Raw genomic sequence first — 15,212 nt, 5'->3', positions numbered from 1 at the left:
ACCTGAACTTGGTACTGACACCGTGTGGGTTGTTGCCAGGATATTCTTTAACTCCCATTCTATCAGCAAGAGCGAGCACTAACTTAATCTTCTCAGTTTGTGTGGCGCTCGTGTTAATGAATAGTTGCCACTGTATAATCCTCAAGGTTGTATTGAGAGGCTATTGAGATCTGATTTCATGCTGCACCTTAATTTGTAGCCTCTCTTGAAATACTTCCTTATTCCCCCCCCCCCCCCAGATTTGACATTTTTCCAAAGGAAAAACTGACAAGAAAGGTGGACAAAGCTTCTGGTTGTCATTGTTTCCTGGTTTGTTTGTTTTTTTTTTTATATAGGTTCACGCTTTACTTCCAAACACTTGAATTGTTTCGGTACTGCTGACAAAGAAAAGATGACCTCTACTGCAGTAAGTAAACAAAATATTCAAAATATTGCTCTCTGATTTTTTTTTTTAATGAGGTTTTGTTTCTTTACAAGTAACAGCCTGTTGGGTGATGTCCTGGTTAACAAATCTTTTAAAATGTGGAGTATTTGTTATGTTTTCTTTTCTGCAAAAAGGGAAAGATATACTGGGAGGCAGGTGTAAGAGGCTTGAATTAACTAGCATTTCAAGTGCCTAGGTAGTCCTGGGAGAGATTTATACTTTTAAAGCTTATTTTGGAGGGATAGATTGGAATGGCTTCTAACTAGTTCTTAAAGCTCTTCCAGGATAAATATTCCACAACTTTTTGTAGGCCAGTGCATTCAGAAATAGCTTAGGTATACTTGGTGTTGTCATAGGTCAAAATGAGGCAGTAAGCATTTATCCTAGACCTGGACAACCGCACACACCAAGGCTGTTACTTGTCAGTGTTTCTTTTAATGATGGTACTGCCTAAAACTGTCCTTGCTGCTTATTTCTACCCTGTCAGATGTTCCAGTGCAATGGTTTGTGTGGCCAGCTGGAGGGCTGGGGTCAAGAATCCTTCTTAGGTTGAGTTACTTTGGGTCAGGAAACTGAGCTCTTCATATGCCTGCCAGCCTCACTCTCTGTTATTTTTATTATTCAAAGTGCAAGGTATTAGGCATATACTGTAAATCTCTTTCTCTGTGTAAATGGGAGTCACTAGTATGTGTATGCATGCATGGTGTATTTCTGCATTGGCAGAATTACTTAGTAGGGTTCTGAATGTAAATGGCATCTGAAACTTATTTTGTCCTAATTGCAGTCTTGCCTTTTGTTTTTCATTTTCTCCTTTTTCCTTCCCCTCAACATTATTATTTAGGGTCCACCACCATACTATGAAAATCATGGCTTTCAGCCAGAAAACGTCTCTTCTGCCAGGCAGCCAGTAGGTGCTAACCCGTATCCACAGAACTTCTCAACAAATGCTCCATCAGTGCCAAGCCATGTCCCAACGGTTTCTACCTATCAGTCAAGTAGGCCAGTAGCAGGTTCAACTGGGAGAACATGTGCATTAAGTAAGTTTTGTCAGAATTTCTTCCAATTTTAGACTTAAGGTCTTCCAAAGTAAGGTAACAAATAAAAGGGATCTTCCCTTCCAACTCCTGTATTGAAGGAGCAACCTCCCTGTGGATGAAGAAGTAATAGCTGTCTGGGATGCCAGTGTAACTGGACGGCAACCTGGTCGATTTGGAGGAAGGGTGGTGGAATGGTGAAAAGTCTGTCTGACAGAAAATGTCTGGTTTTAATGTCAAGGAAGTAGATAGTGCTGGTGGCTGGAAATTACCTCATTTGTGAACCTAATTTCTCTTTTTCTCCTTGCTTTCATTTCAGGTGTAAAGAAAACCATAGTCATTTTATTATCCATTTTACTGGTAATTTGTTGTGCAGTTGCTGCTTTCTTCATCTGGTATTTTGGTAATAATTTTGTTTGTTTGTTTGTTTGTTTTTCTTTCTTTTTAATGAACAATGCCGCTGTTGCTTTCCTTTCCCTTCATCGAGTAAATATGTTTTTGAAGTTAAGTGATGTCATCGGCTTTTTGACTCTTCTGGAGCAGCTTATTCAGGTGGCTTCTCTGGAAAGCTCCAATCTGTCTGACAAAAGCTGGTGCAGTACAACTGTACAGCGCCGTAGCTGTTAGTAAAGAGTAGTTTGACCTCTTGCAAAGGTTTTTGCACTGGGGGATAGCTGGCACATGACTGTGCATGGCCAACACATTCTGCGGTGCATTCCATTAGGATAGTCGCTGCTGTGCATCCTCTCTGAAATGGAACTCTGTTCTAGATTTGAACTTCACGTAATTTCAAGTGAAGGAAGGAGATTGAAGTAAATTTTCATACCTTAACTGCAAGATTGTAAATGGTCAAGATATGTTTTATTTTGGTAAAATGGGATCTCTCTTGGAGCAGAAGTAATTCACATCCATTTGTGTGTTTCTGTGAGGCTTTTGCTTTGAAAGTGTGTTAACGTTGTGTGAGCCCAACCTGTCTCACCACTGTAAGCCGAACCACAGATGATATGTTCACCTTGGAAGTCATCCCTAACCAGGGACTGACTGACTGACCAAGCTCTGATGCTGGGCTAGAGCAATTCTGTTCAGCTTAGGTGAAGTTTGTCTTGTGCTATCTTAATTTCCCTTTCAATGAAAGCCACTTTTCAAAGGAAACTAAAAACCAATGTGCTATGTTTTTAGGAGCTTCTCCTTTCTGTTCTGTGCAGGAAAAGAAAGGAAGAGAGAAGGGACTTCATTTAAAACTATTAGGATGACACTTTGTGTTCTTAGAGGGTTTTTTTACTCACTTTGATTTATGCAGGGTGAATGTAATCTTGTTTTAAATGGCAGCAAAAGCAAAAGGATGTAATGGTGCTTGCTTATTCAGGGGAGGCAGTGGACAAAATCCAATCATCAGCTGCATCAGTGACTTAATCTGACAAGCAATGTAAAAGACGGAGTAATACATCTTCTGTTGTGTCAGGCTAGGTCTCCTCCCATCTCTGAGTTTAAGAGCTCTTTCTGATGTTTTGCTCTATCAAAGCGGAATACTCCTTAAGATGAGAGCTGGCAGTAGTCGCCTGAGGCTAAGCTGATGTTCAGCCTACGGGCTGTGTTGCTCTCTCCCTGCAGTAGAGAATCATTGTCTCGGCTCCTTAATAGAATGTGGATCTTCAGGTGTGTGCATGCCGCCCTCGCAGTGGTGTGATGGAGTGAGCGACTGCCCCAACGGGGAGGATGAAACGCGGTGTGGTGAGTGCTGGCAGTCAAGGGGGGGGACCTTCAGCCAACTGCAAGAGTTTTTGAGCAAATTGCCTTGTCCAAAGCTTGCCTGAGTTACAACAGGGCTATTTTAGCCTAAGTTATATCTCTAAAATGGTTTAGGATGTTTGAGTGCTTTGAAGCCTGGATCTAGATACTCAATTTGTTTCCAGTCTGACTGAAAAGCTGAAACAAAATGACTGACTCAGGGGTTTGAGCTGGCTTAACTTTGAATCCGTTTTTAAAATATTACCTTTTAATTTGAATGGGGTTTGTGCAAAACTGAATGTAACGTGTCTGGAATGAACAGTAATCATTGACTTTTTCGTAGAACGTCAGGTGATAACATAATCTGGTGGTCTTCAGTCAGGCTCATCTTTTTCCACATATTTTGCATTCCTAGTTCTCCCAATAATGCTTCAACTCCTTCATAACTTCTTTGTGTAAGAAAGCGTGGTCTGATCAATGTTTCCAACTGAAAAGGTGCCAAGGGAAGCTTTAGTGCAGAGCTAAAGGTGGAAGGTGGAAACATCATTGATTTGTCCGTTCCAAAGGTGTGGCATCTTGTTTCTAACACCTATGTTGTGCCACTGCCACTTTGGAAAACTCTAGCTGTGCTCTTATTCCCTCTCTGGGAGCTTTTATTCTGCACATTCCTCATGCAGGCTTAGCATTTACTAGCATATGCTCTAAAGCTGTTCCTCTCCATTTGGTTGAATAATGGTTTTTTGGAGAAGCTTGTTCAATCTGTTCTTTTGCTTGAACTATATTTGCACAAGTATTTAATATAAAAAATAGGTAACGCGGCATGGAATGTCAGAGCTAATTGCTCCTTGTTACAGTCTTGCTCTACAAGCACTTGCCTGAAGAAATTTGGTGTATTAAGATATAACATATAAATATAGTAGAATAGATTATATTTTGTTTATACACAATATATGAGATATTAAGAAATGCATGGTTTTGTAGATAAAAGATAAGAAAAGACTGGCTATTGCAATATTCCGCAGTGGTAGAATGTGAAAGAGAATTTTGAGCATAAAAGCTGAAATGCAAAGATGAACACTATATTGTACACTTGCATTTTTAGACTGCTAGTTCGTAAATTGCCTTACACAGAAGTATTAAGTCATTGCGGTATTTCTGTCTACTTGATATTTACTCAGAATTTTAGTAGAAGGCAGCATTAAATTAACACCAGTTCATACATACAAGCAAATATTACAGGTACCAATACTTTAAGTAGAGAAAGAGCAGTAATATAGCGTGTGGTGTTCTTGGTTTCTGTTTTTTTTTTTCCCCCTTCTTCCATTTCTGGCAGTTAGACTTTTTGGACCAAACTTTATCCTGGAAGTTTATTCACCTGTCAGCAAATCCTGGTATCCTGTTTGTCAAGATGGCTGGAATGACAATTATGGGAAGATTGCATGTCAAGACATGGGCTACAGTGTGTAAGTCTAACCTTCATCAGCCTTTGCACATACATAGAAAGGTTAACATTTCCCTCTTGCCGTTTTTAAGAACGCGTATCTGAAACAAAAAGCAGTTGGTGATCTAGTTCTTGTGAACCCAGCTGGGTCCGATTTTAACGATGGTAGCTGTTAAGAATCAAAATGAAACGTTGCTCCAAGTAATGGGGTCTGGCACCCGTGCAGTGGTTACTCAGTGGGGTCACTTGTATCTAATACATTCACTCACAACCGTCTTCCAGAGCTCACTTCAGTTAGTAGCAGGTCGTTATAATTGCTCAATAACATCCAGTCTGATTTAACCTGTCATCACCAGTATTACATGGAAAGTCTTGGTCTTCTGAGGGCACAAGTAACACCGGCTCATGTGGAAGATCGCCATAAACATTTGTGGCCCATACTGCTGCCCACGTTCTCCCCACATAATGCTGTAGCCTAAATTCTTCTGTGGTTGAAATACTTGATGTTGCCTCTCTTGATGTTGCCTCTGGCAAATGCTGTCTTCTGGAGTAATGGAGTGAATTTATTGCCCAGGCAGGCAGAACCTGTGTGTGCCCACGCTGCATCGTGGTGCTCTGAATTAAGGTCTCTGAACCAGCAATGACCCCAGTAGTTCCAAATCCAGTAAAACAGCCCAGCAGCAACTACACAGAGCTGGTCCTCAGCTAGAAAGCCTGGCAGAACAGCAGCACTTGCTACCCCTGTCATTGTCACACAGAAACGTGGCTGTCATGACTTATTGGACCTGAACTCTGCTATGCTGTGTAAATGTACCAGCAAAGGCATCTCTTCATCTTGCCCTGTTTCATGAGGCTGAAGATTCCTACAGTGTATGCATATTAGATAAAAATATTATTTTAATCTAGTAACTGTTTGATGGGAAATGGATCTTAACAAATGTTTAAGGAATCTGAGTCTCTGGCACTGTACTACAACACTGGCATTTAATTAAAAAAAATAAATTTTTAGTGTTGTTCATGTCAGAAGCTCTAGCATGGCACAGTTTATTGCTTGTTTGAAAACTCAAACTGCTGGGTTTCGTAATAGACTTTCTGTTTTGCAGAGATACGTATTACTACAGTCAAGGAGTAGCACCAGAAGTCAGCTTTAAAAGCTACATGAAGCTGAACACAAGTGCTGGGAACATAGACTTGTACAAAAAGCTGTATAGCAGGTATCTTTGTTTAATACAAACTTCTTTTCTCTTATCAGGGGTCTTTTTAGCTGTTGTAAGAGGTGTAGCTTCTGCCCGTAGCACAATGCAAGCACATCTTTCAATGGGGATTGTTAGAGGGAAAGAGACTTTGTTTCTAATCTGATTGCAGCAACTGCTCTCCCTTCTATTTAAAACTGCAGCTGTCATTTTTTCATCCTTCCTTTCCTCTTTTAAAAGAGAAGATGTCCCATCCTGTTCCCTCCATGCTGTCTAGAAGGTTGCCATGTCAAAGATACTTTTCTAAGGCTCTTTGACCATCAACAGGAGTTTCTGTATAGTGACAATAGCTACCAGCTGTAACACATTCACAGCAGCTGGTACAGCTTTTTCTTTCAGTCACATGAGCACACAGCATGCAAAATGGATCTTTCACTGTGGAAAGTATCATTTTTGTTCTCATTAAACAACTTTGAAGTGTCTAGTTGCTAAACCTGTAGACTGCTCTGCCTGCAAAGTTCCCGTGGCTCCCTTGTTTAGGTCTTCTACAACTACTTCATAAATCAGCTTAAATTTTTCTTATTCTGTTCTTCATCTTGCTCCTCAATAGGCTTACAAACCTTTCGTACTGGTGACTGCAGTCTTCCACATGACAGTTTTGGTGAATGCAAGAAATGGTGGAGGCCAGATGGTTGCTAGTAGGGTTGCTGGAGAGAGTGAAGAAAGGAGGGAACCCTCAGCAGGAAGATAAGGGTGAAGGCAGGGCATGTAGCTGGAAAGGGTAGGAAGCAGCTAGAGGGTGAACTTTGCCCACCATTTGCTTCACTGTGTGCCTGAAATCCTGTTTGTTTTTTTTATTTGTATTGCAGTGATTCCTGTGCATCAGGAAATGTGGTTTCTCTGCGCTGCATAGGTAAGTGACTGTGTTTCTCAACCTTCTGCTTGTTCATGCTTTGAAATGCTCTGGCTGGGAAATCCTTTTGAATCTGCATAAATAATTGCTGTCTTTTGATGGGCAGATGATTTAACTCTGGTCCCCAAGTTTCCAACGATGCAGTTTAAGGAGCAGGTTGGGAGAGGAGACAAGGAGGATGTTGGATCCACAGTTGCTTTTGTCTTTGTTGCCACTGGTTCCTTTAAATGACTTGGCCTGTGGTGAAGCTCGGTAGCCCTTGCCCGGCAGCCGTGGTGGGATGTCTGTGGCGCATCCGTTCTCCAACACGTGGCCACCGGGTGGGCAGTGCGCTCCTGACGGTGATGGCTGTCATGAGGTGACTCCTGGCTGTTGTCTGTTTTGTTGCACAACACAAAGGCGTGTGGCTGTGTGGCTTGCCAGAAATGCTTGAATACCACACCCAAAGGTGCGATGAACCACTGGTTTATGGTTTGTGGTGAACCGAGGGCAGCGGCTACCAAGTACTCATCTTGACATTTGCAACGTGAAGGGGGTCTAGGCTATGCGAGACTTGGGATCTTGGTGTGCAGGGCAGGGGCCTGAGCTGCGGCGTATCAACGCCAGCAGTGCAGGGTCGGATGTGGTCTGTGCTTCCCTCTGCTAGCGAAGCCTGAGCTGCAGAAGCCATCTTCCAGACCAGCTCCCTCTTTAACTAACGCCTGTGTGTGTAACTGACTCCTTAGAGTGCGGCCTGTCCACTAAAAGCGTGAACATTATGAGCAGAATCGTGGGTGGCAGCGGGGCGGCACTGGGGCAATGGCCATGGCAGGTCAGCCTCCACGTGCAGGGTACCCACGTCTGCGGGGGCTCCATCATCACCCACCAGTGGATAGTGACAGCGGCACACTGCGTGGAAGGGTGAGTCTTGCCCACGTGGGCACCAGAGCGACCAGCTCGTTTGTATCTCGAATGGCGATTTCTCTTGCTTCAGGCTGAAATGCACAAATTTACTTAAGTGTCCCAACTTTCTGCTTTAATACTGAATTAAATACTATTCCTCCCCTCCCCCCTGCCTTCAATGCAGGTGCTAGGTACAGTATTTTGTCTATGTAGCAGTATGGTGTTCAAGTATTAAGGGAAAAGTCTGCTTTCTACAGGAAGAAAATCGTATTTTACATGTTAAAGGTGGAAATTAAATTGGACAGTGGTGTTGGGCACTGATACCCACCCAACTTAAGAGGTAAACTCAAGGCACCAAACTTAATGCCAGACAATGCAAAGTTTTCATGAAGATGTTGAATTACACTGTGAGGAAAAGCAAAGAAAAAGAAAAAAAAATTCCCAAACCCTCAAATATCACACAACTGCAGATATGATCAATTTAAAGATGCCTGTACCATTTATTTTGTTGTATCTTCATGCCATGGGATAGTAAAGCCTAAGTCAGTAGTAAATGTAGATTTATACCAAGCCTAAGTCAGTAGTAAATGTAGATTTATACCTAGCCAAGGAGCACGTTACATAGGCATCAACAAGAAAAATAGCTAGTGCTTTGTACATTTTTAACCTATAAAGGAGAGTTGAAGGTGTTGTGGTACCTTGTGTACAGTGGCAGAATACATTTAAAAGTTGGCCCTGCTGTTGGAGGGAAAACCCACTAAGCAAAAACATTTTAACGGTTGGTTGGCTGGATCAAAGTTTGTGGCTAAGCCAAGGAAAAATAACTTTGACCTTAACCTTGAGAAAAGAATGCAAGTGTTTATTTTTATGTGACGATCTTATCTCTCCTTTGTTTTCTGATTTGAGCTCTGTAGTATGCAAAAGGTTTAGGAATGGCAACTGAACTGTAGCTGGCACAAAACTGGTTTTTGTTTGGTCTTGATTTTTCTTTTTTTTTTTTTTTTTTTTTTTTGATGGGGATGACTTGCAAGCACTACTGCCTTGGCAGGTCTCCTGGAGGGAGTTTTAACACTTGCGGGAAGTTTTCTATTGAGCATTTGTAAACTGTGCTGGAGCACAAGAGACTACTTAAATTACATCTAACGAGCATGCTTAACGGTTAAAACAACCCACCAAAACCAACGAAAAAACCCTGGCATTTTCAAGATAACAAAATTCCTTCACTAGATCATGTTTTTACTAATTCTGGTTTCTGCTGCCCTTGCGTGCTTTGGACAGTACCTGCGAGTGATACCACTGACATGTGAGACCTCAGAAATAACTGCTTGATCCCTCAGCCATGGAAATCAATAGACTTCAGTGTTGCAGTCTCAGACTGTAATTTGCTGTGCTGAGTGACTAAGGGGATAGACAGTGATACTTAACCCATTTCAAAGATTTTTTTGGATATATTTATGAAGTTAGAGTCAAGCTTTCCCAAAGTTAGATGTCTTGCAATTTATTTACCACCTTCTTCAGAAATGGTAGTCAAATGCATGTGCATTCTTGGTCGCACATGCATTTGACTACCATTTCTGAAGACCATTTTTTGAAGGTCATAATCCGTGACTCGTTCTAACCTTTCTTTTTTCTGTAGACAATTTGCTAACCCATACATTTGGAGGGTTTATGCTGGGATTCTGAATCAGAATGAGATGCTTTTAAGAAATGGATACAGAGTGCAACAGATAATTTCCCATCCGGATTATGATACAGATTCTAAAGACAATGATGTTGCCCTTATGAAGTTAGAGACACCACTGAGTTTTACTGGTATGTATTCTGCTCTTCTTAAGGCAAAAATCCAATGGCAATAAGCACATCTTTTAAAACTTCTGAAATTAATCAAGAAATCCTTGTAGATACTTACGGGAAGAACACAAAATGTGGGTAGAATCACCTTAGAGACAGAGACAGGGTAGAGGTGGAGACAGAGGGCATACCCTCTGATTTTCTAAGTAGGATTTACTTAAATCTAGTACATGGTAAGGGAGTTTGGGCTCATCTTAGTAATGTGCTTTTACCCCAGAATGCTGTATGGTGTTTAAGTATTGCCGCTCCTATATGTGCAGACTCAGGATGTAGTGGTGGAGCAGCTGACTAAACCCAAGTTACATTAAATAATAATTGGAAAAAAACCTCAGCCCCCAAACCAAACATTACAAGAAGTTCTTTTCTTAAAAGTAGATGTAGGTTGTTTGTAAGCAAGCAGTAAAAAATAGAGGACAAACCATTATTTAAACTTGAAGTGCTTTTTGTGTACAGGTCCTTCATATTTCAGTGCATCATTTTAAAGCCACTAGAAGTAATCTGGAGGGGTTCTGCTGCTGCTGAGAGCAGGGAGGTTGTCTGTTTACCAGGTTTTTGTGTTTCACACTTCTTGTATATAGGCATTGAATCCTGCTTGCATTGTGATTATTTTCAGCAGGGTTTTGCAAAGAGAATGCAGAGAGGTAGTTGTCAAGTTTTTTCTTCTTTTTTGTCCTCTACTGATCAGAAGAGCTGGTGTTAATTGTTCTAGTTAGCCTGATGAATTGAGCTAGAACCATTAACTGTGCTTGTTCCTCACTTTGAGGTAGCCCTCTGGGAAAGGGCAGCTGGCAAGCTTTCTGCTGCTGCCTGCATTGCACAGTATTGCTTATCTGCAAGGAAGGTAAAGTACAGAGAAAATGCCTGGAGTGTATGTATTTAAGTGGTGGTCATGCTGAGAGATTTCATATGCATTTATTTTGAAATATGTCTGGACATCTGGAATTACAGATGTTACTGTGTTTGTTTTGTAGATACTGTACGGCCAATTTGTCTGCCTAATCCAGGAATGATGTTCCAGCCTGATCAGCAGTGCTGGATATCTGGGTGGGGAGCAGAGTACCAAGGAGGTAAAGAGTGGCTTTGGAATATTTTGGTCTTCTACATAAACCAGTCCTCTTCAGTCTACGAATAACTGTTGCATGGGCTGATTGGGGAGTTTGAGCCAGATTGGTTGATACGCTGTTTTTTCACCCATTTTACAGCCCCTAATATTTACACAGGGCATTGTGTCTTAAAGCAAATTGTGATGTGTTGCATTCAGCAGACTGCTAAGGAGCCTCAAATCAGTACTGGGAGCCAGAAATAGTCACACAGGAAACAATTATGTGCCCCTGCTAGCGGGGCCACCTCTCCCCTAACAATGGTAGCTGTACGCCAAGCCAGTCCTCTGTGGACATGGGAAAGGGCGGGAGCCTGTCCTTTCCACTACCTCAAGCTGAAATAGCATGATGCAAGTAAATTTGTGAGAAGTGGACTGGAAAGGGAAGAAAGGTTTCTTTCAGTATGAGAAGGTACTGGGCAGGGAGGGGGGTGTTGGGGAAGCTGGACCCTGAGCATGGGAATTGCTGGCAGCTTGTGCTGGACCATGAAACTGTGGGGAGGTCCTCTTCGCCTCTTGCAGATTTCATGTGCTTTTAATAGCCCTGTAGATAACACAGTTGTCTCTGTGCGATGGACCATACATCTTAAGTGTCCATCCCGATGTTTCTAGTGAGTTTATTTCATCTTGAAGAGTGCTAGCTGCTGGGACTTGTAATAGCAACGTAATATGATGCTCGTTCTAATTTTGTCTTTGTATGTGTGTTTGTGTGCATGTTTCAATTTTAGGTAAAACGTCAAATAACTTGAATTATGTTATGGTGCCCTTAATAGAACGTTCTAGGTGTAATTCTGTCTATATTTATAATGGCATGATTTTGCCTACAATGATCTGTGCTGGATATCTAAGAGGAGAAATTGATTCCTGTCAGGTAATTATTCCTAACTAACACCTAATAATGATCTGATTATTTTTGTGGTCTTACTAGTAGACTTTTAAAATCGCCTATTAATTACAAACAGATCCTATGCAAAAAAAAAAAAAAAAAAACAAAAAAAAAGAATTGAGTAACATTTTGGTTGGGCTTCTTGTTCCTTTTGTGGTGCATCCCTTTAAAAGGAAGAGCTTTTGTTTCATCTTCTGAATGGCTGCCCCTGCCGAGTTCTTGCTAAATGCCCAAAGAGGGTGAGGCAGTCCTTTTTAATGCTTCAGGGATGTTTTGTTATCTGGTACTTGAAAGTGAATGAATGCTCTTCGTAATCATGGCCATACCCTAGCTTTATGTTGTGAACAAGAAAGTCAGTAATGCCTATCTCATTTAGTGCTTTGGGCAAACAATTTTCACCCCTATTGCAAGCAGTCATCATTTAATACTGTAATTGCCATCGCATTTTGCTTTAGTGTTTAACCACTTAAAATGGTGGTTAGCTTTTTTTGAAACTTAACTTGTATTCCTGAAGTGAAATGGATCGTCTCTTTCCTGGTGGCCAGGTCACTAATAATATGCTTGTATTTTGTGCAGGGTGACAGTGGAGGTCCGCTAGTAACTAATAAAAACTCCGTGTGGTGGCTGGTTGGAGATACCAGCTGGGGAACTGGCTGTGCTAGTCCCAATAGACCTGGCGTGTATGGGAATATGACTGTGTTTACAGATTGGATTTATAAAAATATGCAGGTAAAAAATTTGGGTGTTTTTAATAATTGTAAATGTCCCAAATCCCAAAACTTGATTTTATTTATGAAAAGAATGTGGCTTGTCTGCTAATGAAGCTGTTGTGTTGAGAAGCATCCAAGTAATTGATAAGGTAGCCTGTCAGCCTGTCAGCAGAACTTGAACCTTTGGGTTTTGTTTTGTTTTTTAAACAGGCAAACAGATGACAACGCTGTCTGTCCTTCTTGCTGATCGATGTTTCTGAGAACAAGAATAAGCGAAGCCATGGGTGCCTGGGATATTTATTCACTTTGCGAATTATTTTTTTTTTCTGTTTTAATTTTCTTTTTAAAAATAATGTGAAGGATTACACACTCGGTTCTGTGCTGGCTACAGTGACTGATCTTAATCAGTGAAGGATTATCACAATGAGCACCTTTCTTCTGGTTGTGGTGCCTGGCAGAAAGTTGTTCTGTCAACTGCTTGCTGAAATGTTTCTCTTTAGTTGAGTAATTTTCACTTGATAATCAGGTACAGGCTTATAATGGCAATTTTAATCACAATTTAATTTAAGATTTTCGTAGCAGGATGCTGATACAGTTGGTTTAGCAGTGTTTTAAACTAAATGTTAAGTAATGTGAATGTTGAATCTCTGAGCTGCTGGTTGGCAATTTAAAAATAAATGAATGTTTTTTGGTATACATGAAGGGAAGTTTTAATGCACTACGGTAGAGGCACAGAAAAAAAATACTGTATATTCAGGTAGTTAAAAGTCCTCAGGATCTCGACACAGCAGTCATCCAAGTCAGATTGTTCGAAGCGAGACCATTCTGACTGTCTCAGTAATTAAAAGTGCTGTTCTGCCTTAAGCTGCTCTGAACCCAAAAAGGGCAAGGCCTGCCATCACTCTCGATGTCGGCTACGGAGAGGGATGCTCTGGAGCTGTAGCAGGAAGCGGTGAGTTAAGTGTCCCGATGGCGAGGTCCCTGCCTGCGCACATCGAGGTTGACTCTTGAACCCTCCCTGCTGTGAAAGGCAAAGGGCAAAGTTTTTCAGTAAGACTGTGTTGCAAGTGATAGACCTCTGATTGCAGACACACATACAGAGGCTGGATGTTTTATACAAAGAAACACAAATCTGCGTTTCTGCGTAACCAGATGAACTACCTCATTTATTAAATTTGGCTTTTAATTCCTTAGAGGTCTCCTTTATGTATCTGCATGTATGTTTTTAGCAAAATGTAATTAATATCAGAGTGCCACCTCACCCAGGATTTTGAAAATAATTTATAATCATAGTACAGAGGATCAAAAAGCCATACCAAGTCACTTTTGTTAAGAAGGATAAATCTTTGGAATGAAATGACTCTACTAGTCTTGTTTTCTCTTTTGGTACTGAAATGCAATTATCTTGGATGTAAACGCTGCACCAAATAAATATATTTTGGTTTTTTACAAATCGTTTTCCTTAGTAGTGGTTTATATCTGTTTGCTTGGATATTTTGGAAGCAGTTGCTGGATTCAGTGTCTGAAGTGCTTTAAGAATCTGATTTAAAAAACAAACAAACAAATAAAAAACAAAGCAAGAGAAAAACAACACAAGAGGGCGATCCAAGAGGTTGTTTCAATTCCAATATTTCAGGTCCTCGAACAAACCCAGGGAAAGAGAACTGGATGTCCAGGAATGTTGGATGTCTTTAGTGGCTGGGTCTGATTAAATCACTCTGACTTGTGAAATTGAATTAAATAAGGAAGTTTAGCCTAAAGGCAGTGGGTCGAGGGAGTCGCACCCTATTTTGTTATTACATCTCATGCTGCCTGAAGCAATGTGTACCTGCCTCTCTTCTCTAGATGTGAGACAGGGTGTTTTGAATAGCACATGGGCATCGAGTGCGCCTTGGGGAATACCATGAAGTAGTCAACAAGTTTAAAGTACTTTCAAAATAGAAAATAAATAAATAAAGTTGTTATGGTATCAGGCTTTTTTATGGCTTCTGAACTCCAGCACTGCAATTCAGTAGTAATAAAACAGGATACTGAAATGTGGAAAACTGGCTGTAGTGCTAAACAGGGTTAAGAAAGCTGTATGCTCTACTGGGGTGAACACTGTGCCACAGAAGTCAGCCATCTGCTGCTGCAGTTTCATGTCAGAGGGTCAAACACCTTCTGTCATGTCTAACCTGAAGACAAGGCTTCTCTTGTAAGCATCTTGGAAATTACTACATGGCACACTGGTACAAGCACATTTTTTTTTTAGCTGAATGCAGACATTACTCTTTCTACACAAAGCACAGCTTTGCCCATTAAAATAAATCCTCCATATGAAAGATGTCATGAATATAGCATGCAGTATTATATTTTGCACTGGCTTCCATAAAATGAAAGATCTTTTGGAAAGGTTCTTCTTGTCCTGGGGAGGGGAAGGAGAAAGGCAGCAAGCCACATGCTGAGACACCCTTCTAATGTTTAACAACCATTAAACCTAAGGTTTAATCCCTTTTGGCCATCCAAATCCTGCCATCTATTGAATTGCCCAACAGTCCCAAAATTTCAGGCAATGCTCCAGGCATCCAAAAGGAAGAGCCTCTTAGCCTTTCTCTGCAAATCAGAGAACTGAAAAAGGAGAAACAGAGCCAATGGCATCCTGTGGATGTACTAATCAGATAAAGTTAACTTTCTTTTCCCTCTAGGCTGGAACTGTTTCATGCCCACCATGTGCACCTTCTCTGCCTACTGGGCTGGGACTTAACAGTGGCAACACCTTGCAGAGCCATCTTTCAGGCAATGGTGGGAAAGACAACAACCACAGCGAGGCAAAAATATAAAGGGAAGTGAGGGATCGCTAGGGTTGTGCAGTAAGCTTCATCTAGGAAAGTTAGCTGGATAATTTGATTTCTACAGTTTGTCAGTTATATAGCTGAAAGCCCTCATCCTCATTTAGAAAAAAACCACAACAAAACACAACCCTCAGAGCTCTAGCTTTTTAATAATTATTTCAGTGATGGTACAGAGTTGCTAAAGCAAATGTTTAAAAATGGGATAACATTTATGTAATCA

The 15,212-nt window shown here is 41.0% G+C and overlaps 1 protein-coding gene across 1 annotated transcript; it reads left to right on the top strand.

Annotated features, from left to right (window-relative positions):
* The first annotated feature begins 391 nt into the window (after positions 1-391).
* Positions 392-14,980, top strand: TMPRSS2 (transmembrane serine protease 2). Its single transcript, XM_072853590.1, has 13 exons — positions 392-406; positions 1,266-1,461; positions 1,778-1,861; positions 3,070-3,189; positions 4,520-4,649; positions 5,731-5,841; positions 6,690-6,733; positions 7,459-7,633; positions 9,252-9,427; positions 10,438-10,533; positions 11,294-11,436; positions 12,028-12,180; positions 14,846-14,980. Exons 1-13 carry the CDS (start codon positions 392-394, stop codon positions 14,978-14,980), a joined length of 1,578 nt encoding a protein of 525 aa, XP_072709691.1.
* The last annotated feature ends 232 nt before the right edge of the window (positions 14,981-15,212 follow it).

Source organism: Ciconia boyciana, chromosome 1 (genome assembly GCF_034638445.1).
Source record: "Ciconia boyciana chromosome 1, ASM3463844v1, whole genome shotgun sequence".
Lineage (NCBI taxonomy): Eukaryota > Metazoa > Chordata > Aves > Ciconiiformes > Ciconiidae > Ciconia > Ciconia boyciana.
Note: the sequence above shows the minus strand (reverse complement) of the source record. Positions and strands in the feature narration are given on the sequence as shown.